The 13574-nt window shown below is 46.0% G+C and overlaps 2 protein-coding genes across 10 annotated transcripts in view; both read right to left on the reverse strand.

Annotated features, from left to right (window-relative positions):
• The window catches only part of LOC108247922, a 26949-nt gene extending 18178 nt beyond the window's left edge, over window positions 1-8771 (reverse strand). Inside the window, exons 1-16 of one of the 6 annotated variants that reach the window (XM_037975757.1) lie at window positions 8664-8737; window positions 7880-7966; window positions 7553-7709; window positions 7298-7475; window positions 7116-7190; window positions 5140-6901; window positions 4966-5061; window positions 4758-4850; window positions 4022-4178; window positions 3562-3754; window positions 3427-3480; window positions 1577-3341; window positions 1051-1110; window positions 427-756; window positions 275-348; window positions 19-195 (exon numbers count right to left, since the gene is read on the reverse strand). In XM_037975757.1, the coding sequence (XP_037831685.1) occupies window positions 19-195; window positions 275-348; window positions 427-756; window positions 1051-1110; window positions 1577-3341; window positions 3427-3480; window positions 3562-3754; window positions 4022-4178; window positions 4758-4850; window positions 4966-5061; window positions 5140-6901; window positions 7116-7190; window positions 7298-7402 (4941 nt within the window). In that variant the 5' untranslated portion in view covers window positions 7403-7475; window positions 7553-7709; window positions 7880-7966; window positions 8664-8737. Of the gene's footprint in view, window positions 1-18; window positions 196-274; window positions 349-426; window positions 757-1050; window positions 1111-1576; window positions 3342-3426; window positions 3481-3561; window positions 3755-4021; window positions 4179-4757; window positions 4851-4965; window positions 5062-5139; window positions 6902-7115; window positions 7191-7297; window positions 7476-7552 lie in introns of all 6 variants that reach the window. The other 5 variants (XM_037975758.1, XM_037975755.1, XM_037975756.1 and 2 more) reach the window with 5 other exon arrangements.
• Window positions 8772-8988: 217 nt separating this feature from the next.
• Window positions 8989-13574, reverse strand: part of LOC108247923 (zinc finger MYM-type protein 4) — a 16583-nt gene continuing 11997 nt past the window's right edge. For all 4 annotated transcript variants that reach the window (XM_037975762.1, XM_017436348.3, XM_017436346.3 and 1 more), the window contains 8 exons: window positions 12972-13193; window positions 12792-12901; window positions 12539-12713; window positions 12313-12464; window positions 11283-11397; window positions 10961-11209; window positions 10145-10274; window positions 8989-10037 (listed from right to left, as the gene is read on the reverse strand). In XM_037975762.1, coding sequence (XP_037831690.1) covers window positions 9812-10037; window positions 10145-10274; window positions 10961-11209; window positions 11283-11397; window positions 12313-12464; window positions 12539-12713; window positions 12792-12901; window positions 12972-13193 — 1379 coding nt within the window. In that variant the 3' untranslated portion in view covers window positions 8989-9811. The remainder of the gene's footprint in view (window positions 10038-10144; window positions 10275-10960; window positions 11210-11282; window positions 11398-12312; window positions 12465-12538; window positions 12714-12791; window positions 12902-12971; window positions 13194-13574) is intronic.

Here is a 13574-nt window from a genome sequence, read left to right on the forward strand (position 1 = left end):
CCTTGTTGGTTTCCTCACCTTGTTGGTTTCCTCTCCTTGTTGGTTTCCTCTCCTTGTTGGTTTCCTCACCTTGTTGGTTTCCTCTCCGGGCGTGGAAGCTGGTTTCCTCTGGTCTTCGGCGCCGCGCTGCTCGCTCGCCGGCCGCCCGTTGGTCCGATCTAACTTGAACACGAGGACAGGAAACTCCAGGTTCTCCTGAATTAAACGAGAAGCTGTGATGAGAAAACGAAGCAGTTTAATCAGAAACCAAACCTTCGAACCCGAATCTTCTCACCAGGTTCAGTTTTGGGATCCGAACTTTGATCTCTTTCATCTTCTTCAACATCGCCGCCAACTCGTTCTTCTTCTCTGAACGTGATGAAGAGCAGAAAGCTTCAGTTTGTTTGGTAAATAAAGTTAATAAACCCGTCTGTTTTCTGATCTTACCCGTCCTCGGAGGACAGGAACCATTGCTGTCCCCGTCCATCCAGTCGTCTCCTTCATCCTCGTCTCCCTCAGCAGGACCTTCATCGTTCAGGTCAGAGGACTCTTTACTCTTTGTCTCGTTCCTGTTCAGACCATCATCATCATCATCTTCGCCGTCTGTGTGGATGTCCATGTTGAACTCCACCTTCATGTCTTCATCGTCGTCACTGAAGGAAATCTGCGATTCGGCCCGTTTGCTCCGAGCCGGCGCCGCCGCAGGAGGGTTCTCCGCTCCGGATCCTTCCGGTTCTTTCTTCTTCCTCTTCCTCTTCCTCCGGGGTCGGCTCCTCTCTGGAGAACACGGGAAGAACCAGGAGGGACAAACTGACGAATCTTCGATTGGTTCTGATGAGTTTCTACAGAATGTCTCAGATATTATCCATTTATTAAGAAAAGACTGATTCTTCTGTTTTATCTGATTTAATTTCAGACAATAAGATCAATCAGATCTATTCAATTATCATCTGTAGATGCTGGCCTTCAATTATTTTACATAAACTCCTGAAAAATTGATCATTTCTGTCCTCAGTTATCAGGAAACTGATCTTTAACAGAAGTAAGGCAGATAAAAACATTATCACCCACCGTCCACCGGAGACGTTTCTTCCTCCTTACTGTTCTGCTCCACGACTGGCTGCAGCTCATCTGCAAAAAGAAACTTTAACATTTTAACCAGAATCGCCTGAAACTAAATATATAAACAGGTTAAAATAACAGAAACATCTTTGGAGCTTTTTGACTGAAATAAAACTCAATGAAAAGTTCCTGTTTTTTATATTTACATGCATTTAAAAACAAATCTGTCAACTTCTGCAGCCGTTCATCAAACCAATCAGCTGCTCTGACGTTTGCTTTTTGTATCTTTATACTTTTTATATTATTTAACTTCTCTAACAATGTGGAAAAGCACGGAGATCTCTTCAACAACATTGTTCTCTTCTCCTTTTCCTACTTTTAGTTTTAGCTGCTTCTTCCAGCTTTAAGAACTCAGTTTCAGCTTCTCCAGCAAAGTCAAGTTTTAGCAGAAAATACAGATTTTAATTTTAACAGATTTAACAGCATCTGTAGCTGCAGCTGACGGAGCGCTGAGTTAAATGAAGAGGAAACACACCTGGAATCTCGATTTCCTCCAAAGCTTTCCCTTCGAAAGCCTCCAGACATCCGGTCTCCACCGCCGACAGCAGCACCAGGATTCTGGCCACGGCGGCGGTCGCCTCGGGTTTCCGATAAAACTCTGTGTCGGTCGGAACGTCGCGGCCCAGCAGCTCCGCCACCCGACCCCACTCCTCGTTACTGAAGCCGAGAATCTGGAAAACTGTCGCCGTGTGCTTACGGAAGAACGGGGACCTGATGCTTTCTGGGTCTTTGACGCCGGCGTGTTTCAGGAAAAGGGAAAGCAGGTTTAACCCTTTGAGGACGGCCGAACTCGACACGCCCGGCTTAGCGAATAGGAAGGGGTGGCTTTCAGGCACGCCGCAGGTTCTTCTCTTCTCCACGAGCAGCGTTATGGCAGTCAGGAGGTCAGGGGTCAGGGCGAGAACCACCTTCTGTCCCTTTTGGTTGGAGACGTTGACCTTCACGGTGCATTTGGACAGCATGTCCTCAAACTGCGACTGCTTAGCGTCGGCGCTTTGCGGCGCCTCGGTTTGGTTCCTCTTCTGGAACGACTCGAGGGTCACGTCTGAGACGTCTCGGACGTTCCGGTTCAGGATCGTCACGTACGTGACCGTCCCTCTGAGCAGCGCCGTGTAGACAGGCGAGCTGGCGTACATGCTCAGGCTCGTGATGGCAGAGGTCACGATGTCGTCGATGTACCTGAAGAGCTTCTGAACGTCGTGGATGAAGGGCAGCGTTGGCGGACAGGACACCTTCAGCTGAGTTGGAATGTTCGACGGCCATTCTTTGGCGAACAGCTTTATAAACTCCTCTGTCTCCTTCATCATCTCTATATTGGCCCCATCGTTCAGAGCCATGGCGTATTTAATGTCGGCCATTTTCCTGAGGGAGGTTGCCAGTTTCGTCAAGTTCCTTTTGGGGGGCTTGGTTTCTTTGCTGGAACCCGTGAGACTCCTGACAGCTTCGACCACGCTGCCGAAGTTCTGAGGCTTCAGCGCGTCCTCGAAGCTGAAAATGGACTTTTGGTTTAAGACGGACAGGAGTTTTCCCAGCAGCCTCAGCTTCAGTTTGATCTCCGTGTCTTTGGTTTTGTTCTCGTTCCCGTGGTACAAACACTGCGCCAGATGCAGCACGTAGGTATCCTGAAAGGCAGAAGATCCCGCCTCCTCTTTGCTCAGTTTCTGTAGAATCTTCCTCATTCCTGACGACATGTGTTCGGGGTTGGTTAAACCCGTGGAGACCAAAGCCAGGATCTGTGGTCGACTTCCTGCCGGAGGGGAGATCTTTGAAGGACATGTCTGGAGATGTCTCCAGTAGATCTTACGCTTACACAAGACTTTACAGTAAATACAGACGGCAGACTGTTGGAGCGAAAACGAGTCCGATGTCCTTCTGGCTTTCAGACAACCTTTCCAAGTCTTCAGGACCTCCTGGTTGTGTTTGTGGTTCCCTCTGCGGAGCAGCTTCCTCAGAAGATCCTTTCGTTCCTTGCTCTGTTTGCACAAAGCAAACGCCCGGGCGATCTCCGGCTCCGCCTTTCTGTGGGTGAACAGGTGACGGGCCATGTTCTTCAGAGACTTCCCACAAACGTAGCAGAAGTTCTTGTTGGTTCTGGAGGGACCTTTGAACCCGACAGAGTCCATGTCGTTCTGTTGGGTGGATGAAGCTTCCGACTCGGAGAAACTGTCCAGTTCTTCATCGCAGATGTACTCATCAGCAGAGGATTCATCGTAACTGGAGGATTCCTCCGAGCCGTCAACCTGAAACACAAACAAGTCATCTGACTCACTTCGGCTCAATGAAGACTTTATTTCTGCTTTCTTTCTCAGAGTTTCTGAGACGTACTCTGTGGTCCACAGAGGAAGACGCTGCTGGAACGCTCACGTCTTCACGGGTTTCCTGCGGGTCACAAATTAGATTTAAACAAAACATTTAAATCAGAGCAGCTGTAAAAAGCTCAAATAAAATCTGTGACGTCACCTCTGAGCGCCACGGGTGCGAGGACGTCCCGTAGCTGAAGGTTATTTCCTCTCCTGCAGAGATTTCCTTCTGGGCAAACAGGCACAGGTGAGGTTTCCCCTCGTAGTCGATCTTCATCACTTTGCAGTTCGGATCCAGGTGGTCATCGTTGACGAGTCTCCCTAAACTGCCGTCCTCCGCCGAGGCGTCGAGGCTGCAGGAGGCAGACCGTGATGAAGATCGGCTTTTATCACACATCAAAAACACTTTGAGAAGTTTCAGAAAAGGACTAAAATCTTCTTTTCTTTGTATTTAAATGATTAACAGAACGAGCTCAACAGGAAAACAGAAGCTGCACAAAATCCCAACATATTTTTATCTCTGCTTCACTAAACTGGATTTTAATTAAAAACAAGCCTCCTGTTATGGAATAAAGCTGAAAAAAAAGAATAGTTTTAAAAACCAAGCAGCTAAAACTCACCGCCAGTTCGTCCCGTTCCACGAAAAGTCAAACAGAAAACTGTTCAAAGTGTCTGTGGATCCGTCCTCGGGGACGTCCTCACGTCTGCAGACGTCCCCCCGAAACTCAACAACGAAGGTGGACGGCTCGACGGACTGCGTGGTGAACACCCCTCTCCCTGAAAAAAAACAAAAACAGTAAATAAAACAAACATCTAAACACATTCAGGTCTGAATCATTAAATATAGTCGACAAAATCCACAACAGAAAAACAAAAAGGTGTTTATCTGTAAGAAATAAGAGACAATTTTACAAAAACCTTCAAATTTAAGATGAAATCAGAGTAAATTATCTTAAAAATGACTAAAATCTGAGGGAAATGTTTGTTATCAGACACTAAAAGTCTTTTTATAACTTTAATTATCAGATTTATATTAGACATAATTAATCTACGGGTTGATTTGTTCCCCTGAAGAGTTTCTGTACTCGTTTCACGGCAGCGAAATACTTTAAAATCACAACCACTGGGCACAAAACGAGGGCATGATTTAACAAACATCCTATAATTATTAAAGTGCTTCTTATGAGGAAATATCAGCTTAACTTTGATGTTTTATGTCTCTTTATTGTGGCTACGAGCTTTCAGTCGCTCAAAACTAAATTCTCTCCTTTTTATTGCCAACCCTGACATAATTAGATTAAATATTAATTAAATTTATCCGTGTTCATCGTCAGCTGGTAACAGACGGACACAAACCTTTAAACGAGTCGATAAACTTCTCCTGGAGGAAAGGTTTGTCTTTTCGAGTCTTTATGTGCTCCACTGCATCCTGGACAAAAATCTGTTTTTCTGCATCCAAAACAAAGAAAAAATGTTAGAAAGTAAAGAACCAAAACCACTGAGCTTCCAGATTTAAGCTGTGAACGTCAGCAGAGTCAGGCTGCTGATGAAAGCTTCAACGTACCCGTCTGCTGAAGCAGATCTGACTCCTTGTCCTTCCCAGCGTCGTTCCCGCCGCCGCTCTGCTCCACATCTGGCTCCACATCTGGCTCCAGCTCATCTGAAACCAACCAAAGAGGAGCCGCTGACTCATCCGTCGCCGGCGGCCTGACGGACGAGCGCCGTGATGGAAACTCACCTTCGATCTCAACCTCCTCCAGGGAGCTCCCCTTAAATCTCTCCAGAGAACCCTTCTCCATGGCCTGCAGCAGCTTGGCGATCTTTGCGAGCTCAACCGCCGCCTGCGGTGAGCGGTAGTACTCGCGGTCGGCGCGGACGTCGTGGCCGAGCAGTTTAGCGAGGTGCTGGAGCTCGTCGTTCTCCAGGTTGAGGATCTGGAAGATTCTTGCGACGTGCCTGAGATTCTGTCCTGAGCTCAGGTGCTCGGGGTTGTTAGCGTGACACAACGCTGAGAACAACCTGATGCACTGCCCGCCGTGGCAGCGACTGGTCGGGGACGAATCCGGCTTTGCAAACAAGAAGGGGTTGTCCTCGTGCACGCCGCACGCTCGCCTCTTACTGATGAGCAGCATCAACGCAGCGACGACCTGAGAGGTCAACAGGACAGCAGCGCTCTGGCTCCTGACGAAGTGCTTGGATAAGATCTGGGAGGAGTCGTCCCGCTCCTGGAAAGACTTCAGGGTCATCTTTGAAACGTCTGACGCAGATTTGCTCAGAACCGACGTCTGCGTGATGGTCACCCTGCAGAGAGCGCCGTAGAGCTGAGAGTCTTCACTGCTCCTCAGGCTCTCAGTGGCAGAGGCCGATAATGCCTCCAGGTGTTTGTAGAAGGTCTGGACGTCCCGTGTGAACGGTATGGTGGACGGGCTGCTCGCCTTCTGTCCGCTGAGGGACGCGTCAGAGACGAGTCCGCTCCACTCCTTATCACAGTTTTCTATGAAGATCCTCGCATGACTCTTCATCGTTTCGCTGCCTTCATCTTCACCGAGGACAACGTTGCCGATTTTTTTGAGTAAATTCCCTAACCTGAGCGTCAGGCGCTGTTTGACGTAGGTCTGCTTCGCTTTATTAAAACCCACGATGTGCTTCATGCAGCTCACGACCCCCGAGAAGTTCTTAGGCTGGATCGCATCTTCAAAGCTAAATATCATCTTTTTATGCAGCTCTAATAAAAACCTGCCCAGTTCTCTCAGCTTCTGCTTGATGCGCTCCTGCTTGTTTGGATTATCTTTAAACTTTTGGGTGAAGCTTGTCGCCAGCTGGAGCAGGAGCGAATCGTTCTGGATCACAAGTGGAATCCCGTCTTGGCTCATGGAGGAAAGCATCTTCTTCACATCTGGAGGAACTTGGTGGCCAGCCTCTTCCAGGACCTTCTCGGACGTTGAGGACTCTGACAGCTTCTTGGCACAGTTGGCGATGTGTCTCCACAGTTCCAAACATTTGAACAAACCTTTACAATGAGGGCAGTACGTGTATTTCTCTGCAGTTGTTACATCGCCCACCGAGCGTCTTTTCGCCTTCAACACCCCGACGTTAGTCTTCAGCACCTCCTTGTTGTGTTGGTAATTACCTTTGTTTCTTAATTTGCCAAGAAGCTTTCTGCGTTCAGCGGAGCACACAGGAAAAGAAAACGCCTTGGCGATGTCGGGCTCTTCGTCCGCGTGATTTTTGAGATGCCGAGTGATTTTTATCATCCCTTTCCCACAAACGTAACAATAGTTCAGGCTCGTGAAAGACGGATTTCTGCTGGGAGGTGATTTTTTCTGCTTTGGTCCACAGTTTCTTCTCGAGGAACGTTTTTTGGGAAGCTGCTCCTCAAACGTCACGTCTTCAGAAGAATCCAGCTCTGAAATCAGCGAACTGTCCCAAGAACGGACGCGACTCGGTCTGCCTTCTTCACCATCAGACTCCTCGCAGTAAGAGCGTACTGCAGTCTTCCTCTGAAAACAGAAAGTTTCCCACAGATACGGTCAGAAAGGAGGAAAATCCATCCTCGTTCAGTTTTAGGGTTTCATGTGTCAGGGAATAAAAAAGATCTGATTCTTCTCAAATGACTCAAATCTGAGCTGAAGTGAAGAAAAACAACAGATTCCACTGAAATCTTATTAAACAGAGGAGACGGTTTGTTAAAGCTTCACATCGCTGCTCACAAACCTTTCTCTTCATCCTCGGCGTCAATGAAGATGGATTACAGTCTGCATTTGAAGAACTTAATCCAGACTGAAATTCCTGTGAATGTTGTGTGACAGAGAGAGAAAATCATACGTCCGTGATTAATTATTCCACTTATAAACTGGGATGCATTTGTAGTTTTCTCAGGCAAACCTGAAAACTACCTGTGAGGACTCTCCGTAGCTGAAGGTTATCTCCTCGCCTGGAGAGATTTCCTCTGAAGCAAACAGGCACAGATGTGGCTTCCCGTCGTAAACGATCTTCCTCATCTCACAGTTTGGGCTGATGTGATCGTTGTTCACGAGTCTGCCGAGGGACTCATCCTCCTTCGACGCGTCAACGCTGCAGGAGAAACATCGTTACGACACAGCTGCATTTTCCTACAACAGCTTTAATTTAAATAAAACTAACTAACATACCACCATTGTTCTCCTTTCCATGAAAACCTGTAGAGGAAACCTTTTAAAGAATCTCCTCGTCTCTTCTCAGACCTGAGTCCTCATGAAAACGTGTCCCCTCGATATTCAACAACAAACATGGAAGGTTTGATGGTTTTACGGGTGAACACACCTCTTCCTAGAAAAGGAAAGACAACATTTAAACCTGTTTTGTTGACGAGTATCCACAGGTTTGCACAAAATTGATTCAAATCAAGCTGCACTCAGATAAAAAAATCAGCTAAAATCAAATCAAGTCTTTTTAATTTATGTTTATCTCATTCTATGATAAATAAATACAAATATTACTGGTATTTATGTTTTGTGTAACTCTTGTGCTGCTCAGAAATACTCTCTTTCCTGTTCACTCGTGGCTGCTGGAAACCAGATTTAAATCTGCAGAGAAAACAGGATCACAGAAAAGTTTCTATAAAATGTTAAACAAAATCAAAACATTGGTGGCGAAGACAAACTCAGATCTTGAAAAAGGATCTTTACTTTACTTTACTACACTGTTCCTGCCTAGTAATTATAATTATCTCCATGTTTGCAGGTTTCCATTAAAAATATTTTTTTTTCGTAAAGCTCTAAACATTTAATTAATAGTAAACAGATCTGAATGAGGTGATTAATGAACATAAAGTGAAATATTTAACATTTAGTCCTTGTTTAATCACATGGTACAAAAAATAGATGTTTTCTAAAACACTTCATTAAATGTTTTCATATATTTAACTGTGTTGTGACTGAAGCAAAGGTGTAAACCAACAAAACAAATGCAGTACAGTAAAATAAAGCTCTCTAACATGGAATAAATAAAAACTTAACCAGAACACATGTTAGCCTTTTATGTTGTGCAACATAAAATATTCTTCTGTTTAAATGAAACTAATATTTTAGGCTTGCATTAATGCTGCCAACTTATCTGATGTTTAGTTGCTGAACATGAGTTAAGGTGCAGATGTTTGTGTTGCTCACATGCTAACTCTCATTAGCACTCATTAACTACTTCCTGTTTCCGGTCACGCGCTACTTTCCCTTTAGCTAGCAAGACTTAAACTCGTTGTTTCGCTCTGAAAAAACAAACTTTTACCTGCGCTTCAATATCAAACAGTAGAAGCTAAAACGTCAACAGGAACAGCTAAAAATGTGGCAGCCATCTCTATTTTCATGTCGTGTTTCGGGAGACCACGTGACCACGGAGGACGAAGCGCGGCCAATCAGCGACTGGAACGTAACTGATTGACGGGCGAAGCAGCCAAAAGGTGAGCGCGTAAGGGACGGCCACGAGGGGCAGCAACGTTTCAAACGGATAAATGTGGTTTATGGGGACATTCAGAGGACAGACAGTGGACAATGTCCCCATATTTAAAGAAAATCTAATTATTATATAATTTAAACAACAAGTCTTACAAATATTTAGTTTAAAGTGTTTTATTAAAAAAGAACAAACAATAAAAAACAGTCCTGGCAGCTAAAAACTACATGAAACGATCAGTCATTTTGTTTGAAATGATACCAAGATGAAACAGAACCCAAATAAACTCAATCAACAGGGGAAACGTCGTGTTTAGTGTTCTTCTTTTCCACATTTCACAAATAATCAGCTTTTAATTCATACAAGAGTTCAGTTATATCCAAATTTATAAAAAAAATTATTCAAATCAAACCAACTGGACACTTGTGAAGATGTCAATTTATCTTCTTAAACATAAAAAAATTAAAAATCGTTCCAAAAAGATCATTTCATAATGTGACAATGTGAAGTAGGGGTGAAAGGAGGTTGTTTTAGCGGATTCTGTTTGTTTGGTTGTGTTTTAATCACCTCTGAATGATTGTAAAAGGAACCTCAGGATGCACAGACTGTTGAGCTTTAATCAGGAGGGTTCTCAACCTGCATCCAGGCGACAAAAAGATCAGTGATTCTTCTGTCCAGCTCCTCCCGTGGACCTCCGTCTCTGCAGACTGGTGTGAAATGTCCGGAACCATAGCAGTCAGAAGGAAACAAAAAGTCACCGTTTGTATGCGAATAAACCTCAGCACAGATCAGCCGGGCGTCGATCCGAGCAGCAGGAAACAGTCTCTCAGTGTGCGTTTCAAAAATGTGCAACTTCCTGTTCAATACAAAGTTTAAGAAGCGTGACGTTTTGCAGCTCAGGGGGTTTACGAGAACAAAATGTAGTCGAGTTTATTTACAGGCATGTACACGACGCCGCTAAAAGGTCACTTCGGTTCGCCCTGTCACTCCGAGTCGTCCTCGTCTTCGTCGGGTAAAAAGGACGGGTCCTTCGTGTCGTCCTTCCTGGTCTGGAGATGCAGCTCCCTGACGGTCAGGATGCGGGTCAGCATGGCCTCCATGGTGCCGTCGTCCAGAGGAGTGGAGGAGAACCACAGCGGGCTGTTGGGGACGCAGCAGCGCTCCGGGTGAAGGTAGAACATGTTGGTGCGCTGCTTCACCGACTCCGAGCTGAAAGGAAGGAGAAACCATGAGTGGGAACGGGAGGAAAAGCCTCCTTTATCACCGGCCTCACGGACGATTCGGACCTAAAACTGGCTTTGTTGTTCTCCACTCACCACTTGGAGAGGTAGAACTCATAGAGCCTGACCGGACAGCGAAGAGGGTTCTTCGTGTTCTCCATCATCTCCAGGATTTCCTCCTTGTTCTCGTCTTCTTTACGCTTCTTTGCCGGAACGGCGTCCGAATCTGAGGAGGACACAAACATTTCACTGCACAGAGATAAAACTCACCTGTCACCTGCGGTACGGCAAAGTTAGAAACCAACTCCTGAAGAACAAAGCTAAGAGGAGGAATTTCATAATTCTGTAAAATGTTCAAAAACTACAAACAGGATCAAACAGAGAAACATTTTTGATTCTAACGTGTAAAAAAAGCAGCAAAACAACCCATGAAGCTGACATCAGTAGTTTTCAGAATGTAAAATGTTTAAAATGTAAACTTTAATATCCTCAGATAAACTACAGGTACCTACTCCCACCACCAGAGGGCAGAGTTGCACCATTTAGTGCAATTTAGGCAGAAAAACCCTGAAAATATTTGTGTTCTGTCATAAATATTTAGGTAAGTTCATGTAAGAAAACATCAGAAATATTTAAACGGGAACAGAGAATTAAATGTACTTTCATCTTAATTAAATAATAATGAGTTTATTTCAAGAAGCAGATTAAATCCACATCCTGCTTTGAATAAATGAACCATCTGGAGTCAAATGGAGACTCATTCCATAATAAGTTGGTGGTCATAATGTTATGGCAAACCAGACCAGTTTTACCTTCATTAAACCTGAGCGACATTTCGAGGTGTCGTTTGTGGTTTTTCAGTTCTACGTTCCTCAACAGAACACAAATAAAAAGAAGTTTGATGAAGTTTACCCGACTCCGCCTCGTTCACAGGAATGGGGGGGTAGAAGCGCAGGAAGGTGGTCTTGGTGCCGTCAGAGTTGGTTTTGGTGCAGCGCATGACGTGAGCGAAGGACAGCTGGCGGTGCTGCTCCACCGTGGTGAAGCCGAAGTGTTTGCAGCAGAAGAAGAGCAGCGTGTTGAGGAGGACGATGGGGGAGTACGCCCCCAGCTGCTTGCACCCCCACAGGAACTCCTCCTCCACGCGCGAGTGGATGTAACCTGCAGACGACAGACAGGCGGGGTGTAAATCTGCGCAGCCGGGCGTGCAGCGGGCGGAGGACGGGAAACTCACCGCTGCTGGTGACGGTGGGTTTAAAGTCTCTCAGCATGTTGGTGATCTCCGAGGAGAACTTGCTGTAGAATGGATCCATGAAGATGTTCTCCACTCGGCCGTTCTCAAACAGATACTGCAGGGAGAGACGGACGGGTCAGAACAAAGCTCCTGATCCAGAACCTTTGCAAACAGTTCTGATCAACAGTTTTTCAGACTTCCTGTCGGATCAGCCTTCCTGGATCTTTAAATGGGGCCTAAAAACACAACTTTCAGATTTTGACACGTTATTTTGGCTTCCATTTGTCCATTTTTTAAAGAAAAAAACTCCCATCATGCTGAGATTTGTCAAATCTTCAGCTAAAATCTTGTTTTCTGTCAATTTGTGTCACTTTTCTTATTTTTCATGGATTCAGCTAAATAAAAATGAGAACAAATCGTGTCTCTGTGACAGGCTGTGGGTAAATATTAAAGTTTCTTAGTTGAGTTTAGAGTTTAAGCACCTTTATAAAAGTCAAATTCAAGCACTTTTTGTCCTGAGAGCAGAAAAAAACAGGAATCTTTTAAAAGAGTGAAGAGTTTTCCTATTTAAAATTAAAGTAACTACAAATAATTACACTTTATGTTGCACTATAGTACCAGTATAGTTACCGGTCCATACCTGCTGAAGGTCAGAGGTCAGAGTTAAACTGAAACTGAGAGGAAAAATCAGCCGAAGTCAAACTTTCAGAAAGAACTGCTGATCAGGACGGCTTTAAATGACTAGAGCAGGGGTGTCCAATCCTGGTCCTCAGGGCCACCATCTTGCATGTTTTCCTTGTTTCTCTGCTCCAACACACCTGCTTCAGAGGTTAAATCACCTCTTCATGTTCTGCAGAAGCCTGTTAATCACCCATTGATTCAGATCAGGTGTGTTGGAGCAGAGAAACGGGTAAAACCTGCAGGATGGTGGCCCTGAGGACCAGGATTGGACACCCCTGGACTAGAGGAAATCCTGGCTGCTGGCTGAAGACTTTTGCACAGCAGTGTAGCAGCTCGGCGTGTTTCTTGCCTGCTGGATGCCGAGGCAGAGGTAGAAGAGGCTGTCGGGGGAGTACGGCTCTCCGTTCGGTCGCTTCACCTCCTTAATGAAGCAACACAGACCGTAGCTGAGCTCGGCCGTCGTGCAGCGAAGGATGTCCTCCCGCAGCTCCAGAGGACGCGCTGAGACACACACACACACACATCATCATCCCCGGCTCACACACACCCTGATCTGAACCCAAACCCGGACTCACAGCCGAGCCGCCGCTGCTCCAGGTTGGGCTGCGTCTGCCTCCACAGGATCCAGTGCTTCCAGGCGTCCACGCCGTACTGACTCTTCAGTTTCTGGATTTCTGCCGCCACCGTTTTCTTGGAGGATTTCTGAGACGATTCTTCGTCAGCTTTAGCCGCCCGCTGCAACTTCCGGCCCTGACGGGAATAAAGAAATCAGCGTGATGAACGGGATCAGGGAAAGGGAGGGCTCTTCTCCTGAACGCGAACAGCTACCCTCTTCTCCCGGGCCTTCCTGTGAGCCTGTCGCCGCCGTTGTTGGACGGGAGGAGGACTCGGAGACCGGGTGCAGTTCTCTCTGAGCCGGGCCATCCTCTCCAGAGTTTCTGACAAAAACAGAAAGTCAGCAAAGACCCAAAAACACGACTTTTACGACTCCTGGTGTTTTCTTCTCACCGACAGTGAAATCCGTTTCGATGTCCATGGCAGGCGGGGACGGCTCGGAGTACGGCTCGCTGGGCGTGCTCACGGGGCTGTCCAAGATCCGGTTGAGCTTCTCGGAGGCGTCCGGCCGAGTGGACAGCTTCAGGCCTGCGTCGGAGGACGGGTCCTCCCAGTTGTTCAGGAAGCTGGCCAGGTCGTCTGTATCCAGGTCGTCGCTGTAGTTACTGATGTGGTCTGAAGACAAAAACACCAGGAGGATCGTTTATTTCCAATAAAAAGATCCTCACAGAGCCTCCATGTTTGTCAATCCCTCCAGGCATTTTTTGTGATTGTTGCGGCTAAAATGCCTGATTTCGCGGGGCATTTTCCTAAAAGTTGCACTTTTTTTATTACTTAAAATCAATAAAAAACCATAACTTTTAATATATAAACCTAAAATCCTTCCTAGTTTTGTAAGATAATTCCCAACACTGACATTCTCAAAAGGTGCTTTATTTGAGAACTTTGATAGCTTCTAAACTGACATTCATGAGCATTTCTGGATCGTCCCTGGTCTGCAGCTCTCCTCACATGTTTTGCAGACACAAAGTGTTTGTCGATGCGTTTATGTTCCAT

This window comes from Kryptolebias marmoratus, linkage group LG5 (assembly GCF_001649575.2).
Source record: "Kryptolebias marmoratus isolate JLee-2015 linkage group LG5, ASM164957v2, whole genome shotgun sequence".
NCBI classification, from domain to species: domain Eukaryota; kingdom Metazoa; phylum Chordata; class Actinopteri; order Cyprinodontiformes; family Rivulidae; genus Kryptolebias; species Kryptolebias marmoratus.